General features: G+C 43.1%; 1 protein-coding gene across 1 annotated transcript in view; it reads right to left on the reverse strand.

The window, feature by feature from the left end:
- Nucleotides 1–286: 286 nt before the first annotated feature.
- Nucleotides 287–21,263, reverse strand: part of ELOVL2 (ELOVL fatty acid elongase 2) — a 74,740-nt gene continuing 53,763 nt past the window's right edge. The window contains exons 2-8 of the mRNA XM_046004084.1: nucleotides 20,436–20,499; nucleotides 15,858–16,045; nucleotides 11,942–12,019; nucleotides 8,134–8,305; nucleotides 5,625–5,749; nucleotides 5,031–5,165; nucleotides 287–3,353 (exon numbers count right to left, since the gene is read on the reverse strand). Of these exons, the coding sequence (XP_045860040.1) occupies nucleotides 3,228–3,353; nucleotides 5,031–5,165; nucleotides 5,625–5,749; nucleotides 8,134–8,305; nucleotides 11,942–12,019; nucleotides 15,858–16,045; nucleotides 20,436–20,499 (888 nt within the window). The 3' untranslated portion in view covers nucleotides 287–3,227. The remainder of the gene's footprint in view (nucleotides 3,354–5,030; nucleotides 5,166–5,624; nucleotides 5,750–8,133; nucleotides 8,306–11,941; nucleotides 12,020–15,857; nucleotides 16,046–20,435; nucleotides 20,500–21,263) is intronic.

The raw sequence follows: 21,263 nt of genomic DNA on the forward strand, positions 1-21,263 counted from the left end.
CTTTCTGCCTCACGCCGTCTGCTCAGCCAGGCCAGGGCTCCTCCTCTGGTTATTCCGTAGAGCAAATCTGTTCCTTATGACCATTATATCCTCTGCTCATCTAACTGGTCTAAAATTTTTCTTGTAATAACCATTTTCTGAAATCGGTTAACTTGGTGGATGAATACTATGTAAAGGTCATAATGTTACATAAAAGGCCATGCATTGCTTATCGAAATGAAGAATTAAACATTTAAAATTAATTGCTAAAATATCCCTTTATTAAAAAAAATTCCTGAGTAATAGGTCATTTTGAGTACCATGCAGGCACACGTTTTAATGTCTTTGAACCAAATAAGAACAATCTCAACATGCTTTGCTTTAGTGTAAAAATCAATTTATTATACAACAATCATACAGAATGCTTATCTATCTACAAAGGAAAATGGCTTCTCCTGCCTCCCTGTCCACCCCAATCATGATATTATGTTCTCAAGTATTTTCAAAGGAAAACCAAACAGTGACATCCTCATTTTCTAAATAAGGAAGTCCCCAGAAACATCATAAAATGATAAGGAAGAATCAGAATGGTCTCTTACCTACAATGTGCTGTTCTGCCCATCACAGTGAGTATCATTTTTGTTTTACAAATAAAAAGGCATACTTCTCTATTGGGGTTAGGGAGGACGTTCTCTCAATATATCTTGGTGATGGGTTGAAAATGTCACTTCATTTCCATTTAACATTGTTTAAAAAAATCAGAATTTTTAACATGTGCTTATAGTATTGTATATTTTCATTCTTATTAAGAGTAAAAGGAAATTTGGGAACAAAGTTTTCATTTTTCTAACAGTATATATAGGCTGTTGTTTTTTAAACTGCTTTAAGAAAGTCACATTAAGTGTAGACATTTTGCTTTTTGAAGTTTCAGCACTTAATGACTGGTTACAATAGTCACCTGATCCAGTTTTTGTGGCTAAGATTTCATAGCTCTGTGTATTTGTATCAGCCCTTGAATGGTTTAAGGCTAGAAGTGTTTGATTAGAATTAAAGACCTAATGGGAAGCAGGGTCCTGAAGCCTGTACATGGAGCTGGGAAGTGCAAACTACCCCAGTTTTTCCCTTTGAGAGGTTTCCCCCTGCCTTCTACTTAGGGCTGGTGGGCTTGGTCATTCTGCTGAAGGATGGCTTCTCTCCTTTCTCGGCCAGTATCAAGTCCAGGGAAGCCGCAAAGCGGCAGGTAAACACAGAGCGGGGAGACGTAAGCGCCTCCGGGACAGTGGAGAACCAGCTGCAAACAACACACGCCCGGTGAGGTCCGGCTTCTCCCTGGGTCCCACTTTCCCCCGAGATGTACTTTGAGAACAGATTTTTAGCCCTCACTTGAGACCTAAAACTGAACTGGAGTCCAGTTCCTCTGAGGGGCTTAGTCCAACCCGTGTTTTGTGGCAGAGGAGGAACCAGAGGTTAGCCCTTCTTTTGAAACGAGTTTCTGGGAGAGAACGAAACTCAGAGCAATACTGTTAGGACGCGATGGAAGGAAGCGGGGATGAAGCACCCTAAAAAATCAGTTTTCAACAACTTTTTAGAAAAGTAAGCACAGAGTAAGTGGGCATCAGAAATGCGTGCTGGATAAAAACGGACCAAGGGCCTGCACGTTGCACGTACAGATGATGCCCAGCGTACCTACCCCGCCCACCAGCTACGGCCCGTCACCTTTCCCAACGCAGGCCAGGTCCTGAGAGGGTGGCAGACAGGAGCTGGAAGGGAGAAAACACCATCGGGGGCTGTGTTCAGTGTCATCCCAGAGCTGCACTCTGCTTTTAAACAGGGAAAAGAATTTTAACACTGGAAACCGAAGGGGCAAGGAGGACAGAACGGCACTCCCGGACAGACCGGACGGGCCCAGGCAGCGGTAAGCGCGCCTTTCTGGCACTTGCGCATCTGACCTTGACATTATGAACTACAAGTTCTTTTAAAGAGAAGGAAAAAGAAAACGTCTAACGTGGCGAGTCTTACGGGTATAAATCTTTCTCGCATCTTCAAAAACTACTGTTTCCGTGCTTGGTGCAAGTGAACAGTGAAGGTTTAACACTTAGAATAAAAAATATTACTGCTGCTCTCCTCTGCTTTTGTGCTTGTTCTCAGGAGAAAGCGTGCTACCTGGGCCGGGGAGGGATGTGCGGAGTTTGCCGAACTGGCACTTTTCCTTGAGGTTCATTACCAGCCCCCGGCTCAGCGCTGGAATCTTTGCATCATCCTCCTCTTCCCATTTTCAAAAAGTTAACCTACAAAGAGTGACAGCAGTGTTTGGGGTATTATCCACAAGCAGGCTCACAAGAAGTAGCGGGCCAACTCAACATCTGCTTTGCCCCAACGGCTCTGATTTATAAATATCCCAGTGCCTTCTCCTTCTAGGGAAAAGGGAAGATTCCTTGATAAGAAAGGAAACCGGCAGCCAGATTTAGATCCTGCTTTCAGAGCTGAGCAGGGTGTCTGTTCACAACATAACCTGGGGGAATTTAACATAGGAGGTAGACAGGAATATATGAATAGTGGGGGAAACCAAAATAAAACAGAGGAACAACTCCTATCCGAAGCCCCTGAGCTAGGAGGATTTGGCAGAAGGTTTTTTCCTCCTTAGAAAAAGGAATTGTCAAAATAAAATACAAATTTCATTAACATATCACTAAGTTGAGACTTAGAGTCTGTCAAATTCCTACACTACCTTCAAAGTGTTGCTAGATTTTCCTGTTTTCTGTGTATAATCCATTGTAATATTTTCTGGGGTTGGGACAAATGGACTGATGACTTTATTGCTTAATAAGGACTAAGCGATTATTGCTTAATATAGATGAAGACCCTGTAGTTAGAAGGTAATTGACATTTTGTTTTCAACATTTTAATCTAAATGTTTTATTTGAAGACTGGCTTCAGAAAACAAGGCTCCATGTTTCCTGGCTTTGCGTGTGTGTAAGGCGTTAGAGAGTTTCTGGTGAGGGGTTCAGTTTGTGGGGAGGAGGACAGAGAAGCTGCACCAGGTCTGAGGTGACGCGGTGTGCTGACGGAAGCATTCAGTTAACAGATTAACCTAATAGCAATATATTAATACATTCCAGGTACAAATGATTTATAAACTCAAAAGAAATTAGTTTATGCTAAAACATATATAACTTTCAATTCAGTCTTTGCTTTAAAACAAGCGAATCTGTTAGGCTATTATATATGCTTTGTCTGTCACTTGACGTTTACTGTGCTTTCTTGTTGATGACCCCATTAGTGGCCGTGAAGTAGGCTTTGGAAAAACCATTCTTCACTTCTTTCCCAGCAGGTGGCTCTTCCGTATTTTTCTTCACTGGCTTTTTCCGGTATGTCTGTTGGATGTGTAGATTTCAAAGAAGGAAAAGGAAAAAGGATTCTTGAATAAGACTTTGTCTCTGACATGGCGTATAATCTAAAACAGCATATGATATTATTGTGTGATAATATCATGGACAATGAGACTATGGACTGTGAAAAACAACCTGAGGGTTTTGAAGGGGCGGGGATAGGAGGCTGGAGAAACCAGGTGGTGGGTAATAGGGAGGGCACGTACTGCATGGAGCACTGGGTGTGGTGCAAAAACAATACTGTTACGCTGAAAAAATAAATTTAAGATAATATCATGGACAAGTAAGAATTTTTGTAATAGGACAATTTTTAAGCTAATGGTTAAAAATAAAAGGGTAAAAACCAAGACAAGTCTGAATTTCCATGAAAGTTTATTTCTTTCACCTTATCTATGTTGGTTAGGATTCATATGTTATGGGATGAGCGCCCAAATTATTCTGCATTAGTTGCTTCCTTGTAGTTCCTAAAACTGAGATACTTTCCAATTCAGGCTGAAAAAGTGCTGTTATTTTAAAAGTACTAGTATCTTGGATTCTGGCTTGATTTGAGTTTTGGCATATCCTTCCTAATTCTGACAAAATACCGAATTTCATCTTATTTTTGCTTTTTTTTTTTTAAGCAATGGTATTAACAGGGTCAAGACTGAAATTATAAACTCTAAAGGAGTAAGACTTCATTTGAACGACAAGTAGGGATGACGTCCTGGGTGCCCATCACCCACCCCACAGGCTCCTCCTCGACACCAAGCACCACGTGGACTCCCTGAGCTTTCCTGGAACGGTCTGTGTCTGTTTTTGTTTGGGTGGCTTTGTTTGGTTCCGTCAGTGGTTATTTCTTTAGAGATTCTCAAAGGACACTTGTATCTCTTATAAAAGACTATTTCAGAAACACAGGGGCTTAAAAACCTGTAAGAGGCTCAGGCTCCCACCACTGGGCTCTGTTCAAACCCTCTGTGGGTTAACGTTCAGCAAACGCAAACTAAAAAGGAAAGCACTTGTTGTCTGAAGAAATATCCTTGATTATAATTTCAAAAGTGCTGTTTTGAGTATAAATGTATGTTCTCATTTCTTTTACATGGCTCTTACTTTCCCTGCCCACCCCCCTCCCCCAAACACACACAGGAGAGTAATTTAAAATCCATGGCCACCTGAGGCCTGTGCCCTGCTACGGCTTTCATCAGTTTTTCTGTCTTAACGGAGTTGCTTTGAAATTGTGTTTTGAAGCTCTGTTTCATTTAAATTGTTGATTAAGAAGAAAATGACCATGAAGAAAAAGCCAATGTGACCTTTCCAATGATACCTAGCTTCAAAAGAATATTTTCCAAATAGTGAGTTTATATCACAGTGCTGATATAGAAACAATTTTTTAATACTAAACTCATTTAGCTTCTGTTTTTCTCCATTCAAACAGATTTCCTGTGTTCACTTAGAAGACTTTGGTAGCAGGGTGCAAATACATCAACCAAACGTGTGACCTGACTGAATTCTAATAAAATGCCCACTAGGCTGGAATAGGGGTTATCCTTCAAGGGGAGGATACGGGGCATGGAATTAGGAATGCAGGTTTCTCTGTTTCCTTTGGGTGCCTCTGTTCCACACTTTTATGCAAGGCAAAAGCCCAGTGTACAATGTTTTGCGGCTGAAGACTTATAGGTCACTTACCTGCACATAAAAATTTAAGAAGAGGATGACTAACGTCAGCATGTAGGAAGACTGGAAGATGAGACAGCCCAAAGGGAAGCCACAGGGCCTCACCACTGCACTCATGGTGTGCGTGATGGTGAGCACGAACTGCACCTGGTGGGGGCGGGGGTCGGGGAGGGGGGAGAGGCGGCAGGTGAGGCAACCGGGCAAGCCATAGAAAATCCATTTTGCAATGTTATAGGTTGAGAACTTGACTTCTAGTACTAAGAGTCACAAGAATAAGATGCTGAAGCAACCCCCCACCCTATCCAGACCTTTCACCTGAACGACACTAGTGGGCGGATACAATTGCCGCCTAGTTTTCTCATGGAAGAGCAGCAGTTGAATTCTTTAGATAAAAAGGAATCGGTTAAAAGCAAGGACTGAGCTAATGGTATCCACAGAGGACATTTGAAAACACCAGGTTTAATGCTTAGAAGGTTAATTTCAGAGAAAAATGGGCAGCCTCCTCGCCCGGAAGAGCTCTGTCGCGGATGACAGATTCCTTTCCTCCGTCCCTGAGACCACGCAGATGCTTCCCACGGACAAGAGCAGAAAGGAGGCGTGACATACCAGCTGAGCCTGTGTGAGGTACTTCTTCCACCAGAGATACCTGTGCATGGACGGGAACACGGAAAGGCCGTAGTAGGAGTACATGAGGATGTGGATGAAGCTGTTCAGCGTGGGTCCGAAGAAGCCTGCAGCAGTACAGGGAAGATGAGTAACAACTCCGCTAGCATCACCTACCGGAATGTCACACTGATAAGTTCACCTTCGTTTCTGTGCTATTAGTCCAGCAGGATTCGGCAAAAGTCGCCGAGATAGGACAAAACTGGGATGGTTTTTCAGCCAGAGCGTCAACCAAACAGGTAATTCCTGATCTGCAAAGGTTTTACTGTCTCTTAGACCATTATTACTGCCACAGATCGGGGAGAAAACGAAACGTTTGCTTAAACCTGGTGGAGGGTTCCTTTGAAAGAGAGATGCCTCCACCGTCGCTAAACCTGCGATGACCCATTCTGGTTGTGGGAAGAGGCTGCGGGTACGCGGCTGAACGAAGCCCTGAAGCATCCAGGAGGGTATGTTGCTCTTTATATTTATGATTCAACCTGAAAGGGACCTAGGAAGCAGGTGATGCTGGGGGAAAGCGAGGGGGAAGGTCCTGCAGGAGAGAAGGCTGGGACAGAAGATGGATCAGTGAGTGAGATTTCCCAGGGGCTGGGCCATCTCATGGGCTTCCAGGACAAGGAATATCTAAATCCAGTTTTAGGATCTATGCTGTGCCGTCCCTGCCATCAACGGGGGGTGAGTGGTGTTTCAGGAAACCAAAGGAAAAAACTAAGTTCTTTGTTGGCTCAACTAGGAAGCAAAAGAATTTAGCTGCAAGAGGTCAGATGTCAGAGACGGGTTCTTTGCTGGAGAGCGGGATCCTCAGGGTCGTGAGGATTAAATCCATACATACAGGCACAGTGCTTACAACGTGCCGGGCCAAGTGACTACTACTTACATGCCACCTCGGGATCCAAATGGAGCGGAGTCCTGCACTTGGAGGGGCTGTAGAGCTAGAGGACCCCTAGAAGCCGGGTTCCCTTGGATGGCTCTGTTTTACCTTATAAATTTTGTCATCTGGAAAAGGGGCAGGACGTGATTGACTGAATAACACTGTATAAACTGAAAAGTTCTGCACCTATACCGGTTAACCAATTTAAATTCTCCAGCCTGGTTTTCCAATTCTAGATCAGAGGTCTGGGTAGATAAGTGCAAATCAATGAATAAGAAATGAAAACACTCACATCCAGTAAGCCCTTCACAAACGCTGGCTGGAATAACTTTGTTCGGGGCTCGGATTTACATGAGGCAGAGTTTCAAAGAACCAGCTAGCTTGTCAGTGGGATTTCTTTACTCACCTGAGTTTTCATTACCACGAATGCATGGAAATGGACTACTTGCTGCTTATAATTTTATAATATTTTAGGTTCATGAGAAATTGTCACACATAGCATCTTAACAGGAATCTGATGTCTTTAAACAGATTATGTGAGACTGTCATTCAAATGCTTAGTGACTGTAATGAGATAGCTGATAAACACAAAAAATACTTATTCTTGATAATTCTTTGATATTGATTACAGCACAAGTCTATCGTGGTCTTAATAACAAAACTGAAGACACTAGACTCGGTCTAGGGGAGGTATAAAAAACTCACCTCTTTCTGATTCCGACCCCCCAGCAATTTCCTTTACACTCTGCTTTCCATGTACGTCTTCGTAGTCACTGATACTTTTTTAAAATGTCAAGAATGTTTGGAATACATCTTTAAGACCCCAAAATCATTTTGACTTAAGTTTTTGCCTGTTCTGAGTTTTCATAGATCAGTTTTAGATTTGGGGATATAAGACAATCAGAAAGTACTGCTGTCTCTTTTGCAGGTCACAATGGACCCATTAGGGAACTGTGAAATTGCTGTGGTGAGAGTCATAAGCTTTATTATAAAGTGCAACAGAATTCACCACAACAACAGAACCCAAAAGTACATCCCCCAGAACTAGGGGAAATTGTATGAAACAAGAATTTCAGAAACTAAGTATATACATGTAAAGAGGCTGGGATATAATGTGTATTGTAGTTCTCAGTTAAAAAAAAAATACTGAAAGCTACAGAGAGATGTGACCTTAATTCTTCAGAGTGGGAAGAGAGCCCTAGGAGTTGAAGTGACCCCAATCTGTAGCACCGCCAGGTGGGGACTGTGGAAGGTGCCAGATTTATTTCTGCAGGTGTCCTTGAGCCCCCAGGGTTGGAGTACAATTGCTCCAGCTGGGGTACATGCTCCTGGCCCTCAGACCTTTGGTGCATGGAAAAAAGATGTTTTTAAAATTTAAGGTAATACTCAGATTTTGCCAGAATCAAAGACCAGATAGCTAAACAGCCACTGGCAAACAGGTGCTTCTCTGTGTAACAGCGTAGCCCCCCACCGCCGTGGCCTCCCTTTTCTCTCTCCTGATCCATGTGCAATATTCAAGACACTTACAGAAGTCTTAGAAGACCAACTACAGAAACCTGAAAAGTCAGTGAAAGCACTTACTTTGCCCACAAGGTATCCAGTTCAAAACACACCACCAGATGTTAAACATGGAGGCATGATGGTAGACGTGAAGAAAAGTAATCTGGCTGGTTTTTTTCCGCAAGACAAAGAAAATTGTGTCCAGGAACTCTACTGATTTGGAGAAGTAGTACCACCATAACACCTTGGCTACCTGTAAGGATGTGGAAACAGGACAGAGAAAAGGTGAGCAACGAAAATGTCCATCTTGCTGCCCTACCTACCTCTCGGCAACCTGGGGGACACTGGGTTTCACTAGTGTGCATTTCTCTCTCCATCACACAAGCAACTTCCTGGCCTCCCTACCTCCAGCTTCTCCTTAATCCCAGCAATCCACCCTAGTCTAGTGAAAACGAGTTAGGCCTCCAACACGCAGATCTGGTCAAGGGAGTCCTGGGCGCCTGCGGAGCACAGGTTCTTTCTCTGGTTTGCCCTGGCTGCTATTTCCAGCATCCTTCTCCCACCACACTCCCCCATTCTCGGGGCATACCCCTACTCTCTGAGCACACCACCCTACGCTGTCCAGGTTCTTTGCTTCCTCTAACTGGAACTCTAACTCTTCCCCACATCCATGCTCCTTTCCTCTGGAACTCTACCTAACCAACCCTCTGCTTACTTTTCTCAGGCCTCATCAGCTGCTCCTTCATTTGCATTCCCCACTTACATTCTGCCTCTGCCCCCAGTAAGGAGGACAGTGAGGTGAGGATTAGGCACAGCCGGCCCACCACAGGGCAAGAACCTGCCCATCTCTGCTCCATGCTTGGCACTCAACAGATCACTACTGTTCCTTAACGCTAGGTTTTCATTTTGTCCCCCCTCTTCCTCTAACCTATGTATGTTTTTATCTCTTAACTGTTACAGGGGCCTGGAGCTGACTGTACACAAAAACTACATCTTTCATGTCTTCTCAGATTTAAAATCAAGATGGTGTATGAAGGGTTGACCCACTGCACTGTGCACCTGAAACTAATATTACCTTGTATGTTAACTAGCTGGAATTCAAATAAAAACCTAAAATCAAAATGCTCTTCCTCCTCACTGAAGTGGTGGGTCCGGATTCCCCCTTCCCTTCCCTCCTGAGCCCCTTACAAAGTCTCAGGTACAGGGGGAATACTTGAAAGGCGCTGGGGTTTTAGCGCTAACATTGAAACATATGAGGGAGTGTGGAGAACAGGAACTTTGAAGCGAGAGTATCTGCTTCCCGGGAACATAATAAGGTGTGGTGGCTTCCACCCTAATGTTTGAGGGTCTAGTTAAACTTCACAGACATTAAGCCAAATAGAAATGTAAAACAACAACCCTTAGAGAATTGTATGGTAACCCAAAAATTTAATGGCCAGTGATAGAAATAAAGTGGGTGCCAAAAAAAAATGGGTGCAAAGAAATCTATATACCTTTTTTTGTATTATAGTTTTGAAGATTTTTTTAAAAAGTTTAAAAATGTACATCTTAAAGACTTCAAAAGACTTCTATCTAATAAGCATGTTTTTTTGTTATAGAAATTATCAAACACCCATAAATTCAAGGAGAGTTAAGCTTCAGTTTTCAATATGATTCCAATTTGTTCAATCAGTTCTATTTCTAAACATTTTTACGGGGGCATAGCATTATTATAAGCAAATGCGGGCAGGAGAGTGGCAGAGGGACAGGCAGGCTCCCCCGTGAACTGGACGTGGTGCTCTATCCCAGGACCCGGAGATCAAGAACTGAGCCAAAGGCAGACGCTTAACCCAGGTGCCCCATTATGAAGTTTCTCCATTCACTTTTCACCCAACAGTTTTATTACTTATGGATGACTGCTGAACACATCGGGCTCTCTGCTCAGCGGGGAGCCTGCTTCCCTCTCACTCTCTCTGCTTGCCTCTCTGCCTACTTGTGATCTCTCTGTCAAATAAATAAAATCTTAAAAAAAAAAAAAAGACTTGCAAAAGGACGATTTTCTAATTCTCTCGTTAGGTATTTTCCCTCTTCTATAGAGAAGAGCTCTTCCTCTATTTGGAAATTCACACATGAAAAGCAAAGATAAATGTTTCTCTCCCTTTAACTTTGTTCCCCTAGAACGAGCTGGTGTTCTAGCAACCTTCAGACAGCAACAATGTGTTTTTAGTATCATTTTAAACTCATGGTTCTTAAATAAATGTATCTCAATCCATTCCAGTCAGTAATCTTTTTGAATTGTCCCATCCTGAGCACTGGGAGTCCCCTTCAAAGTGGCTCCTAGATCTTTTTTGTAATGACCTGAGTAGTCCTGGACAGCTTGCTTACTTTCTGTCACAAGATGTCCTGGATTCTGCTTATACACTTTTCCCACCCCAAACCAGGAATTGGCCAATTCTCTAAGAACCCTAATCCCTTCTGGTGGAAAATTATATTTAGAAAGCACAATCTGGGCATTCATGCTCATTGCACTGGGCTGTCAGAGACTAACTAGGCCTTTTCTGGAGATAAGAGCTAAAAAACACATTTGTTTTCAGAATAAAATTAATTCTGACATTTCCAATTTGAATCTGATTACTGTTAGAAAAGAGATACTAATAAAAAAGTTAAACTATGTTTCAAATAGTAATTGTAATGATATTAACATTATGTACTTACTCTACAGTGTACCTATAACAATCTCCAAAAAGCAATACCAATATTTTCCATTAATAGAAACAAACAAACAAAAAAATACAGTGTACTGTTAAGATATATCCCCCTCTAGGAGAAGAATAAATGAAACAAGATGGGATTGGGAGGGAGACAAACCATAAATGACTCTTAATCTCACAAAACAAACTGAGGGTTTGCTGGGGGGAGGTGGGGTTGGGAGAGGGGGAGGGGGTTATGGACATTGGGGAGGGTATGTGCTATGGTGAGTGCTGTGAAGTGTGTAAACCTGGCGATTCACAGACCTGTACCCCTGGGGATAAAAATACATTATATGTTTATAAAAAAAAAAAAATTGGAAGGGGAGGCGAACCATAAGAGACTATGGACTCTGAAAAACAACCTGAGGGTTCTGAAGGGTCAGGGGTGGGAGGTAATAGGGAGGGCACGTTTTGCATGGAGCACTGGGTGTTGTGCAAAAACAATGAATACTGTTACGCTGAAAAAATAAATAAATTAAAATAAAAAAAAAAAGATATATCCCCCTCAGGAAATTCAGTCAAAACACTATGTTTTTAAGTCTCTTGAAATAATTCTGTAGGTGGTTATGTTACCAGCTTCATATATGGCTATATTCATTTATTTTAGTTTCCAAGTTCTGGGAGGAAGGCTGCCTTGCTTTCTTTTCAAACTTAATTTTGTTTCATATTATGTAAAACACGTAATGGTTCCCAAATCAAGTATGACACAAGGTACATTCAGGGAAGTCTAGCTTCCATTCCTATCCCCCTCTGCCTAGTTCCTTCTCCTGGAAAAACACTGTTAGGTTTTGGTTTCTTCTGTTTCTTTTCAAAAATACACACACACACATTCGTATCACTTCTTGTACTATACTATAAACACAGTCTGCAAGTTGTTTTTGTTTTGTTGTTTAGAGAATGTCTCGGAAATTAACAGTATAGAGATCTTCCTCCTCCTGTTTTGCAAAGGGTCCATTTCTGGATATGCCCTGGTTTATTCTGTCAGTCCCCCATTGTTAACTGGGACATCTGGAAAACATTTTTGTTATCAAGTGTTTCTATTGGGAGGACTCCTTTTCTTATGTACTCCCAGCCCCATCCTCGTATCTGGAAGGAGAAAACCTCCTCTCCTTATCAAGGAGAGATACCTGCAAATGGTCAGTTAGCTTCTCAGGACTCACCCGGACATCAGCTTCCCCGGCACTGGCAAGATCTTGACACTGTAAGTTGTAGCCTCCTTCCCAACTGGAGAGAATAAGCTGCCAAAGAAACAAAGGAGGAAAATTTAATGCTAAAATTTGGAAGAGAACTGAATTTTCTATTCATGTTCCTGACTGGTGTCTCTGCAAGGTCTGAGTAGGAACTCCCCAGCACTTGAGTTTCTCAATCCTGTCCTCAAACACATGTGATCAAAGGATTTCCTTCTTGCTGTTGAACAGATACCAATGGTTGTATTTCTGATTTGGTAAAAATTTACTTCTAACCTTTACAGTGACCCAAAGGAACAGAATTTGGCTACCATTTGAGTAACAATATCTACTCCCATATTTCTACAGGTGAAATGTAGAATTACATATAAACATCTGAGGAAACACTAAAAATTTTTTCAAAGACGTATTTACTTGTTTGAGAGGAAGAGAGAGAGAGTGGGGGAAGGGGCAGAGAGAGAGAATCTGAAGCAGGCTCTCTGCTGAGCACAGAGCCTGACATGGGACTTGATCTCATGACTGAAATTATGACCTGAGCCAAAATCAAGAATCTGACACACAACCAATGGAGCCACCCAGTATTTTTAAATAATTATTTAATATTAATATATTTTAATACTTTGTATTGGCTTAGACTTAGTTGATCATCTCCATAATTTTATGAAGTACGTACTTATTACCATTTTACAGATGTGAAAACTAGGGTCAAAGGTTTTTAAGTCATTTTTCTTTATTGTATTTATGCCCTTGGTAATCAGTCATTTGTGTGATTATAACCGATTAATATCTGTATCCCTCATGATGTTGAAAAAACAAAAGGCTCTCTGAAGGTCTGTGCCTTTTTTGCCCATCTTTGAATCCACTATTCCTTGCCCAATGCCTAGTCCATAGAAGGCACTCAGTAAGTATATAGGAGAAAATGAACTTTTAAAATTCTTTGTGGAAAATTCTGTCAAAGAAATTGTTTTTTTCTTTCCTGCTCTTGCAAAAACTTAAAATTCTAGAATTAAAGCATGTGTATAAGTTACTTTCCCCTTCATCAAATTTTATTTAGGGGAGAACTTTTTCTTAATTTATGAGAGAATGTTTAACCTTTCCAAATTCAGTAATATGGAGCAGGTAATCATCTGCAATTGCTGAATGAAAAATATCTCTGGATATGAAAAGAAACCTATACATATGACGAGTCTGACAAGGCCTTTGAATATTCAGTAATTGTGTATATTGTGAAGTGATCACAGGAAGTCCAGTTAACATGTCACAGAAGGTACCCAAAGGCCTGCGATTTGTGGCTGCTCATCAGAGATGTGTCAAGGTACAGCTCTGTTGAAATACATACACAGAGTACGGAGGAAGGGGATGTTAAAACTGAACATTAGAAACAGCTGAACTACTAAAAAAAAGCATTTAGATTGTCTAAAACTACCTGACAATTTAAAATTTAAATAGAATTAAGCAGTTGGGGCTCCTGGGTGGCTCAGTCGGTTAAGTGGCCAACTCTTGATTTCAGCTCAGGTCATGATCTCATCAGGGGGGTGGGATGGAGGCCAGCTGTCAGGCTCCACACCGAACAGAAAATCTGCTTGAGATTCTCTCTCTCCCTCTGCCCCTCTCTGCTGGAGGCTCTATTAAAAAAAAGGAGAGAGAGAAAAAAAGAAATCCTCCAGTGGCTTGATATTATTTTCAGAATAGAAGGCAAACTCGGTTTCCAAGACCCTCTATGAATGTGCCATCTCTCCACATTGTGGATCGTTCCCTCCTCTGTCCAGGGTGTTCTAACTGCATCTTTATGGTCTTTGAACACCCTGAGTTTGTTCCTGCCTCAAGGCCTTTACGTTTGCTTCTCCTTCTGCATAAACACTCTCTCCCCAAATCTTCATATGCTTGATTGTCATCATTCAGTGTCTGCTCAGTACCACTTGCTCAGAGAGGTCTTCCTGCCCCGCCAGCAGCCCAGCACTCACTGCTGCACAAGGGAAAGGCCGTGCTGTAGAATCTAGAATAGACTGTGACACAGTGTGGGAACTCCACACATATTTCTTTAAAGAAAGGTAATAATTTTAGCTGTATATTCTTGGCCTACGCAAACGTCTGAACTGGGCCTAACAAGTTAGCAAGGTTAAATCAACCTATTACTCAACTAACTAGTGGCTATTAAATATAACCCAAAAGTGTCCAAGACCTTATGCTTGCCCAGGAAGAGGCTACAATCAGAGGAGACTAGGGAGCAATCAACAGCAGCGATTTTGAATCACGAGGTACAGAAGTGTGCAAAGAGCAACAGTGGACAAGCAACAGATAAAATTCATAGCGGGGAATGGACTCAGGGCAGATGGCCCTGCCTAAAGAGGAGCAGAAACCATTTATTTGCTTGAACACTAACATATTGTCCTGTTTCTTTAATGGTGACTACTATGCACTTTAATATTTATACAGCATTTTCATACTTACTAACTCCTACTGCGTACTATTCTTTGAGGTTTTCAAGTCCAGAAATCATGTGGAACCCATCTTCCTATCTCCTTGGCTTATCAGTACAAGTCACAGTAGGGAATGGGTGCTTGCCGAAAGCTGGCGGAGCAGAACTGGTAAATCCTTATAACCCCCTCCTGAGTTCCAAGGATAAGCACAGGATCTCCATCTTAAGGGTAAGTTGTCTAAGGGTCAAAGCCTAAGTAACTTCTCTCCAATTACACGGAGTGAGTGGCCCACGGGTCCAGCAAGTGTTAGAGATTCTGGGGTCATCAGACTTGCAGGCTGTTCTGCCACAGGGGCTGCTTCTGAAAACAATCCAGGAAAGACTATCTTTCCCTTTGGTTCTTCCCAGGGAAACGAATCTTGCGAGCTCATCCAGTGAAGGGAAAATTACCTACTTGAAAAACTCACTAAATTCCCCTTTCAGAGTGAGGTAAATCAGAGAAGTGATGTGACAGGACTGGAGAGTGGCTTTCCGGACCCTGGATTCCATCGCCGGTCTCTAATCACGGGGTGCTGGCGTGAAAGTGACAGTTACGAACCATTCTCAGAACGGCGCAAACCCGAACAAGGCACAGTTTAAACTCTGTGGAGGCTCTCGATGTCAGGCAAGGATTTATGTTCTTTTAGAATTCGAGGACCAGGAAGGCAATTACACTCGTGCCATAATCAGACGTTTATACCTGAACACAAATGACTTTAACCTGGGCTGTTCCCTCCCCCTGAGGCTGCTCGCTGGAGCGGGTCTATTTGGTGGTTTTTGATTCTCCTTCGCAGGGATCTGAAACAGCCTTTGGTTTACAGGCAGGACAATTGTTACTTGTTTTCTTGTAGAATTACTCGGGTTTGGCACGCTGCAAAGGAGTGGGCGATGTGTGACGTAATGGGGGCAGCCGGAGTCGGGCTGGAATAGCAGCCAGCCTCCGCCATCAGTCCTGAGAAATAGCCCCGCCGCTGTTGCTGACACAGGGACCCGAAGATGCGGGCAGCGGTCTTGGTCTTGGAGGGACTATGTATTTGTATTTCAAACCAACTGCATTTGATATGTAAGCTGATTTAGAAACTACTTTGTCAGCCATTCAATAGCGATCTGGTCTCAAGCAAATCATGTACCTTTTACAAGTCTCAGTATAAATCTGTAAAAGGAGAAAATCTGAACATCTGAGCTTTAAAGACCCATTCAGATCTAAATTGTGATTTTAAATTACAATGGAAGACTAAGGACTCAAGAAAGGGGCCTAAGTTGGGAAGAGAAAAATTCAAGTTAGAAACAAAGATTTCCAAAACTTCCAGAAGGAATATAAGCAACCGCTGAAACAGTTCTGGAGACCTTAAAGAACAGTACTGAGAGCGAGCGTGGGCAGCTTGCCGGGGCGCTGCCTCAGTGGCCGCCGGCTCCGCTAACATCACTTACCTCTGCCAGCATGTATACGGAGAGAAGTGTGATTCCCAGATTGTACAACGTGAGGATACCCTTGAGGGAAAGAGCAGGTCTGGTCTTCATGTATTTGTTACCCAGCCATATGGAAAGCAGATACAGGACAGTAAGAAAAAATGTGGGAAGGTAAGAGTCCAACATGAACCACCCTCGGACTCGAGAATCTGAAAAGAAAGAGTGAGAATTCTGAAGAGCGGCACTTCTGTTGAGTTATAAAATTCTACCACATATATTGAAAACACTGGGGGGGGGGTTGGTCTTTTGTTTTTTTTACGAGAGTATGCCTGATACACAACTTAAGACTTTTAGGAGTACAACAGGATTCAACATTTGCAAATATACTTCAAAACGATGACCACAACGAAGTCTAGTTAACATCCATCACCTTAGTTACAAACATGTTTTTCTTTGATGAAAACTTTAAAGATCTACTGTCACATTTATTTGTACACACTCAATCCAACAAGGAATAGCACGACGCGGCACTAAGCTGGATTTAGGTTACGGTTCAGAAGAACCACCCCATGGGGGCGAGAGTAGTTGAGGAAGGTTTCATAGCAAAGAGAACACGGAGTGATAGGGACAAGTAATTAAGGTGGGAGGTAGTAAGTTCTAGCATCTTCTTTGGAAGAGTTACAATGTTTATTCACTCTAACTCAATAAATAGGAAGTACTACTATGCCATTTTTGGGCAAAAACCAGCTCAGAAACCACGGTAACTTGCCAAGACCATACAGTAGTGGGCAGCAGAGTTGGGATCTGAATTCCTGTCTGATGCCTAGCCCACAAGACCTGCTGCTGTCTCCTCTGGGGAAGTCTGGAGTAGGCAGGAGAGAAGGGATATCAATAGTATATAACACTGCATAATACCTACGTTCCTCGGAGCTTGCCAAGGACCTCTATGCGGTAAGCCAGGCAGAGCTCAGAGTTCAGCGGAGTCAGAGCTGTGGGACTGCACTGCAAGCAGGGGAAGCTCAAGAAGGCAAAGGCAAAGACTCGGAGCTGATGATGCAGACGAGTGGGCAGAGAATACAATCAAGGACCTAAACCTGACCGTGGACTAGAAGTATAAACAGCCAGGAGGTAAGGACCAAGACACACCAAGTGTTCCTTACTCTGGAGAGTGAAAACATAAAAATCTAAATAAAATACACAGAATAGTTCTATAATATAATTACTAACATTTGAAAAGAACTATAGACACAAAGTGATTTTAGTTCTCTATTCTGCTCTTTTTTGTTGTTTACATAAAGAAAATAAACTGGCCCACAATTATAAAAAATAGCATGCTGTGGGACATCTGGGTGTCTCAGTCAGCAAAGCAGCAGCCGTCAGCTCAGGTCACGATCCCACGGTCCTGGGATCGAGTCCCACACTGGGCTCCTTGGTCAGTGGGGAGCCTGTTTCTCCCTCTGCCTGCCAGACTCCTGCTTGTGCTCTCAGTCTCTCTCCCTGACAAATAAATAAATTAAAAAAAAAAATAGCGTGCTGTTTTTAATCTCTGCAAATGGAGGTGGAAGGAGCGGATTTTTCTAGCAGATCAAGCCCTTTCTTCTGTCTCTGCTTTTCCCCCATCTCTGCCCCTCTTTCTGCTCCATTCTACATACCCCGCAAACCCCAGCTTCCCTTACCCCACCCCACCCGACAGACAGTACTGAGGTAAATGCCTTCTCAAGTCATCACTGTGCTATCACCTGTTCTTTAAGCCCCTCCAGTTGTGGCAGAGATAATAAGGTAGGAAAGGGGCTCATTTCAGTGCCCATGTGACGAAGAGAGATTACCTGTCATGCCACTTGCCGCAAAGCACTGGTGGTAAAGGTCTGTGCCATGGCCTGCCACTTCCTAATGTCCGCGTCCGTATCTAAATCTACGCAGCCTCTCAAGACCAGGTAAAGGTCCTGCCTTTTGAAGGGAACTGTTTCCTAGCGCTCTTTCATCACTACAGTTCCTCATCTGCATAGCAATTCTCATTTTAGAATTAAGATATCATGGCTGTAACTGTTATTACAACTAACATTCATGAGCACTAAGCCTTTTTATATGCATTCATGTATTTAAATCTCAAAACAATCTAAGGATACAGGTGACATTTCTAACAGTCTAATTGAGGTGTAGTTGATATACTTGCACATATTTAACGTTTACAATTTGATGTGTTTGGATTTAAGCAAACACTCACGATGCCATCACCACAGTCAACGTAAAAGACATATTCACCATATAGGAGATAATATTATCCCCCGTTAAGGTCTGAGAAAAATTGAGGCACAGAGAGTAAAAAGGTTAAATACTTGCCCTGAACTCCTACCCTACCTCCTGTTACAGTGTTGTGGATTGAACTGTATCCCCCAATAGATAGGTTCTAGTCCTAACTCCTGAGACCTGCGTGAGTGTGACCTTATTTGGAAACAGTGTCTTTGCAGGTATGACCAAGTTAAGAAGATGTCATACTAAATCAGGGGGCTCTAGCCCAGTGACAGGTGTCCTATATAACAAGGGGAGATTAGGACACAGGGACACAGGGAGAAGCCGTGTGAAGATGAAGGCAGGGACTGAGGAGATGCATCTCCAAGCCAAGCAATGCCAAAGATTACTGACAAGACCAGAAGCTGGGAGAAAGGCAGGGAACAGACTGTTCTCCAGAGCCTCGGAGGGAGCACGGCCCCGCCAACACCTTGATTTCACACTTGTACCTCCAGAACTGTGACAGAATAGACAAATTAGACAGAATAACAAATCACTGTTGTTTTAAGCCATGCAGCTTGCAGGGCTTTGTACTGAGGCCCTAGAAAACCAGGATACATGGTTTACTTCCTTGTTTTCCACTTGTTTCAGATGGGGTAGTCTGACCTTCCACCCATGGTATATGCTCTGTGAGACAGGACCCAGGCCTTCTATTCTGTCTCACTTACGCATCTACTTAGTTCCGAGTTATTAAATATAGATCAACTGGCAGAATGAGCCAAGCACATATTACAACACTAATAAAGCACCTGAAGTTTTCTTTTGTCATGGTCTTGTAAATGTTTGTCACATTTGTCAAGGGAGATAGTAACTGTCCCAACCAAAAGACAGGAACAAATACTTGTAAGACTGATTATCTTTCAGACGTGAGGGTTAGCTCTGCATCTGGGTCAGGTATTTGCCCCCAACAATAGCCCTTGATGGTAATATGGAATAAGTAAGTACGGAAAAGACAAGGGGACACCCAGAAGTCTACAAGGTGGCCTGCCAGTGACCTTAAGCTTGTGCCACTTTTAGGAAGGGGAAAATGGATTCTTGATGGCCCAGATGCTAGCCTCCCTGTCATCGTGGGGGTCACCTGATCCAGTTGTCAGCTGTCCATCTTACAATCCTCTCACTACAAAAGAACCTCCCATAAAAATGCTCAGAGCTGAGTACACGACTGCAACCCTATCCTTCCGGGACCCCCATCCACATAACTCCCGATCACCGTGATCTTCGTAAACACAAAGCTCAGTGTGAACCTGGGTCAGAGAGACTGTTCCACTCTCTAGTGGCAGTTCCAAATATAGAAAGCCACAGTCTCCAAGAAACCCCGCATGCCCAAGTGAGAGCACCGTGCCCTCTGCCTGAACCGTTCCCCTTCCCACCCACGAGAACTGCGAGGCAGAGAACACAGTCAAGCTTCTGAGATACAGATATCCTGCCCTGCCTACCCCCACAGGGTTGTCACAAAGATAAAATGGGGGGAGGGGGGTCGTGTGAGAAGTTTTTTTAAAGCTCCGCACAAAGGCGCCTGGGCTGCCTTGGTTAGTGGAGCAGGTGACTCTTGATCTCCCGCCCCACCCTGGACGTAGGGATTACTTAAAATCTTTTTTTTTAAGCTCTGAACAATTGCACAGTATCATTATAATAAACTATACAAAGAGTCATTCGTTTAGGAAAGCTTCTAAAGCCTACACAGAGACTGAAGTGGCCTAAGTAATCTCTACATGGTTCTGTTTAGATTTTTGAGAGACAGGAAAACGCCATTTCCCTCCACCCCTACCCAGCAGGGCTCGGGAAATAACTTAGAGACCCACAGAACCACAGATTTCCCACAGTGTGAACCAGCCAGGCTCATTCATCTGCAAGCTGTGTAGTGTGACTAAGACGTCCTTGGTGCTAGAGAAGACCATGCTCCGCGGTGAGGCGGAGGTGACCGGGACCTGCCAGAGTGCAGGTGCGCAGGTGCGCAGGCGCGGCAGTCACACCGCGGAGCCTGGGCGGAGTGAGCGCACAGAGGAGACACGCAAGCGCAGAGACTACTGCTGACTGCGCATGTGCGGAACGTGAGCGGTGAGTAAGTGGCGGAGAAAGGCGTGGAAGTCGTGAAGGGCACAAGGACAGCCGCAGTCTGCCCTTGCTTGCGGCTCCCAGGACTTTCACCCGAAGAAGACTGCCGAGAACTGAGGCTTTCTGGATGTCCTGGGAGAAGGGTATCAAAGGTGAGGGAACTTAAATCTCTAAATGTTGAGCACTATCCTGTTTAAAAGACACCAGAAGTGACGAAACCCTCCTCCACGTGAAGTTCTTGAGTAGCTTACTCACCTCGAGGTCCAAACATATTGTCCAAAAAAGCATTGATTTCATCATCAAAGGCCTTTAGATGCTCCTGAAAAGGGGGAAAAAAAAAAAGATTAAAGTGGGTTTTTTGGGGGGGGGGGGGGTGGCAGGGGAACTCTCAAAACAGACCACTACCAACAGAACAGCTGCCAGAATCTCCCAGTCCTAGCTTCAGGGACTCTCGGATGCAAAAACTTAAGGAAAACAGACGAGTTAAACGCAGCCTCACCATTCATGAGCTTGTGTGGATTTGGAAGGAAACAATTCCTTTTTCCTTTCCTTACGCAACAGGAGTCCTGGAAAACAGGCTTTTTCATTTAAACATTTAAACATTGAAGGGTTATTGACCTTAATTTCATTTCCCTCTAAAATGCTTAGAGGCATAAGCTTTCCCATAAGCAACTTCTATTGTTACTATTAACAGAGGTTGTGTGCAAACAACATGGAGGGTCTGTATCTACAGGATATAATGTAATTGTTAAATGAAAATTCAGCTGAGTTGTATTTTACAAAGTTGAATCTAAAGCTTTAAAGGGGACTTATTTTTCAAGTAAGGAAATTAAGCAGTACAGCTATTTTTAAATAACCTTCATATTTTGTTTTCAGAACCTTTTCTATTACATGGATATTTATTTAATACCATATTAAACAGTGTCACTAGGGTACATCAAATTATTACTGTCACTTTAACTGGATTTAGGTTGAGACAGGAGAATTTCTATTAAGAATCTTGTGGTTGCTAAATTGGCCACAGGCTCTTGGTTTAGCTCCTGTTCATGGTGGTGTGCTATTACACTGCTCAAAATACCTACT

This window comes from Meles meles, chromosome 5 (assembly GCF_922984935.1).
Source record: "Meles meles chromosome 5, mMelMel3.1 paternal haplotype, whole genome shotgun sequence".
NCBI classification, from domain to species: Eukaryota; Metazoa; Chordata; class Mammalia; order Carnivora; family Mustelidae; genus Meles; species Meles meles.